Source organism: Austrofundulus limnaeus, unplaced genomic scaffold (genome assembly GCF_001266775.1).
Source record: "Austrofundulus limnaeus strain Quisiro unplaced genomic scaffold, Austrofundulus_limnaeus-1.0 Scaffold69, whole genome shotgun sequence".
NCBI classification, from domain to species: Eukaryota; Metazoa; Chordata; class Actinopteri; order Cyprinodontiformes; family Rivulidae; genus Austrofundulus; species Austrofundulus limnaeus.
Window position 1 is genome coordinate 718,602 of NW_013952471.1, and position 2,405 is coordinate 721,006.

The 2,405-nt window shown below is 40.1% G+C and overlaps 1 protein-coding gene across 1 annotated transcript in view; it reads right to left on the reverse strand.

The window, feature by feature from the left end:
- The window catches only part of rab3gap1 (RAB3 GTPase activating protein subunit 1), a gene marked incomplete at its 3' end in the record, with an annotated part of 71,469 nt that extends 69,073 nt beyond the window's left edge, over positions 1-2,396 (reverse strand). Inside the window, 2 exon segments of the mRNA XM_014010446.1 lie at positions 2,130-2,185; positions 2,301-2,396. Of these exon segments, the coding sequence (XP_013865900.1) occupies positions 2,130-2,185; positions 2,301-2,318 (74 nt within the window).
- Between the last annotated feature and the right edge of the window lie 9 nt (positions 2,397-2,405).

The window sequence follows — 2,405 nt, forward strand, 5'->3', positions numbered from 1 at the left end:
AACGGTTGGCAGGAAGGTTGACATTTTAAACCTTAATTAAAAATCGATACAGGGCTTTAGAATATCGAAACAGTATCGGGAAATGAAATATCGCGATATTTCAGTGTATCGATATTTTCTCACACCCCTAACCTACAGCGGGTCAATTAGTTCTTCAAATGTTACCGTTAAGTTAATTTTATAGTTTTGTGATAATAATAATGCTAATGTATTGATAATTTTCTAGTTTTGATTTAAGTTTGCGTGTTTAGCGTCGTCACAGTTGCTAGGTGACAAGACGTACGCCGGAGTAAGGAGGGGAGGCTAGACCATCCAAATACACAGCCTCTTTTTTTCCGGTCTTCCCGGTCTACCAAGGACCCGGCCCGCTGCGACCGGGGAGTCTGGGTCCTCCGGAGGAACCGGCCTGTCCTTTTGGACACAGCCTGTGTATGATATGCTCCCTCTTGCAAACTCCAGTTAGCAGACGATCTGCAGCGTTTTGAATGAACTGAAGGCGTCTGAGGGAGGTCTGACTGACTCCGAGGTAAAGAGCGTTACAGTAATCAAGCCATGACTGTATAGGGTTGGGCATAATTGTATCGTGTGCAATTAATCGTCAGAAAAACATTAATCAATTATTTTTTGGCACTTGATGATTAATACGATTAATGCAACCAGACAGACTGACTGGAGATTTCCCCAGTCGGTCCGCTCGGTGCTCCTCTCCGCTTCAAATTTGATGAAAATTTTTTTAAAAATCTGTAATTTATTTATCTATCAACACAATTTAAAACGTGATGATAGCCTGAAGTCTGTAATTTTGACAATTTGGAACAGTTTTTTATGAAGAGCAAATCTTTCCCACTACATTGGTCATGTGACCAGGACATAAGGGTGTCCAGGGACTCCAGGGGATTAATCGTCAAATTAATTGTTATCGGCTAAATACCACAATTAATCATGATTGTTTATTTCCCAATATCGCCCAACCCTACCATGACGTAACAAAAGCATGAATTACTGTTTCAAAAAGTTGTTTCAAAAGAAACGGTTTTACCTTTGCAGCTGCCTGAGATAATAAAAACTGGCCTTAACTACCGTTCCAATCTGGGAATCCAATCACTGTCCATTTTAAAAGCCAAGTTACAAACTGTCTGTTTTACATGCAGCGCCAGGGGACCCAGATCAACAGGGGGAGGTTCACAAGAGCCACTGGGACCAAACTCTATCAATTCTGTTTTTTCTCAATAAAATGTAAAAAGTTTGAAGACATTCAGGCTTTGATGTCTTCAAGACACAACAGAAGTGGCCTAATTGAAAAGACATCTTTCTTTCTCAGTGGCATATTTATCTGACTATCATCAGCATAGCAATGACAAAAGATCCCATGCTTCCTGAGTAAAGAACCCAGAGGAAGGAGGTAAAGAGAAAAAAGCAGGGGACCTAAGATCGAACCCTGGGGAACCCCAAAAGACAGAGGAGCAGTGGAGGAATCAGAACCAGCTATGTTGACATACATGGTTCTGTCAGTCAGATATGATCTAAACCAGTTCAGTGCGGTACCACAGAAACCTGCCTGGTGCTCAAGATGTGAAATCAGAATGTTGTGATCGACTGGAAGCAGCGGTTAGGTCGAGCAGGACAAGAACCACATGTTCACCAGAATCATTAGCCATGACGATGTCATTAAAAACTCCTACTTCAGCAGATTCTGTGCTGTGCCTAGTTTTAAAGCCGGACTGAAAAACCTCCATTATGTTTGTTCAAAAAAGGCTTGATCTGGGACAGTAAAAGCAGAAAGATTGTCAAGTCTCGTGCAATCAATGTCCCACATTTATCATTTATAATTTGTCATCAGAAATGTAGCCAAAGTTTGCATCAGAACATTCTGCAGTGTGCATTGTTAAACTGACAACATGACAAACTAATGTGACTGTCTTACCCGTTCATACTGACACACGTCTGATGGCACTGACACAAATTTGGTTTTGAGAGAAGAACTAAGGATTTACTAAGAAACGGTGTTTCGCTATTTGAACACGTCGTTTTCAGAATATCGCTTTATGTTTTGAAAATTTCAAAACAGATTTGAGAAACGCAACAAAGACAAAACCTGTAATGAAGCTAACTGTCAAAGTTGATCTTACCTTTCCCACTCTGACGCGGTGGTAAAATCTGTGATCTCAAACACCTCGGACTCGGGCTGCAGAGGGAGTAATGTGTTGTTTTATCAGAAATTATTTGTCATTTCGTAGAAAAAACACTCGTTTTAAATATGACAAGTTATGTTTTTTACAGTAATACGAAAAAAAACTCACATCATCGTCAGCTGGCATATTTATATAGCTTCTTCTTCTTCTTCTTCTTCTTCTTCTTCTTCTTCTTCTTCTTCTTCTTCTTCTTCTTCTTCTTCTTCTTCTTCT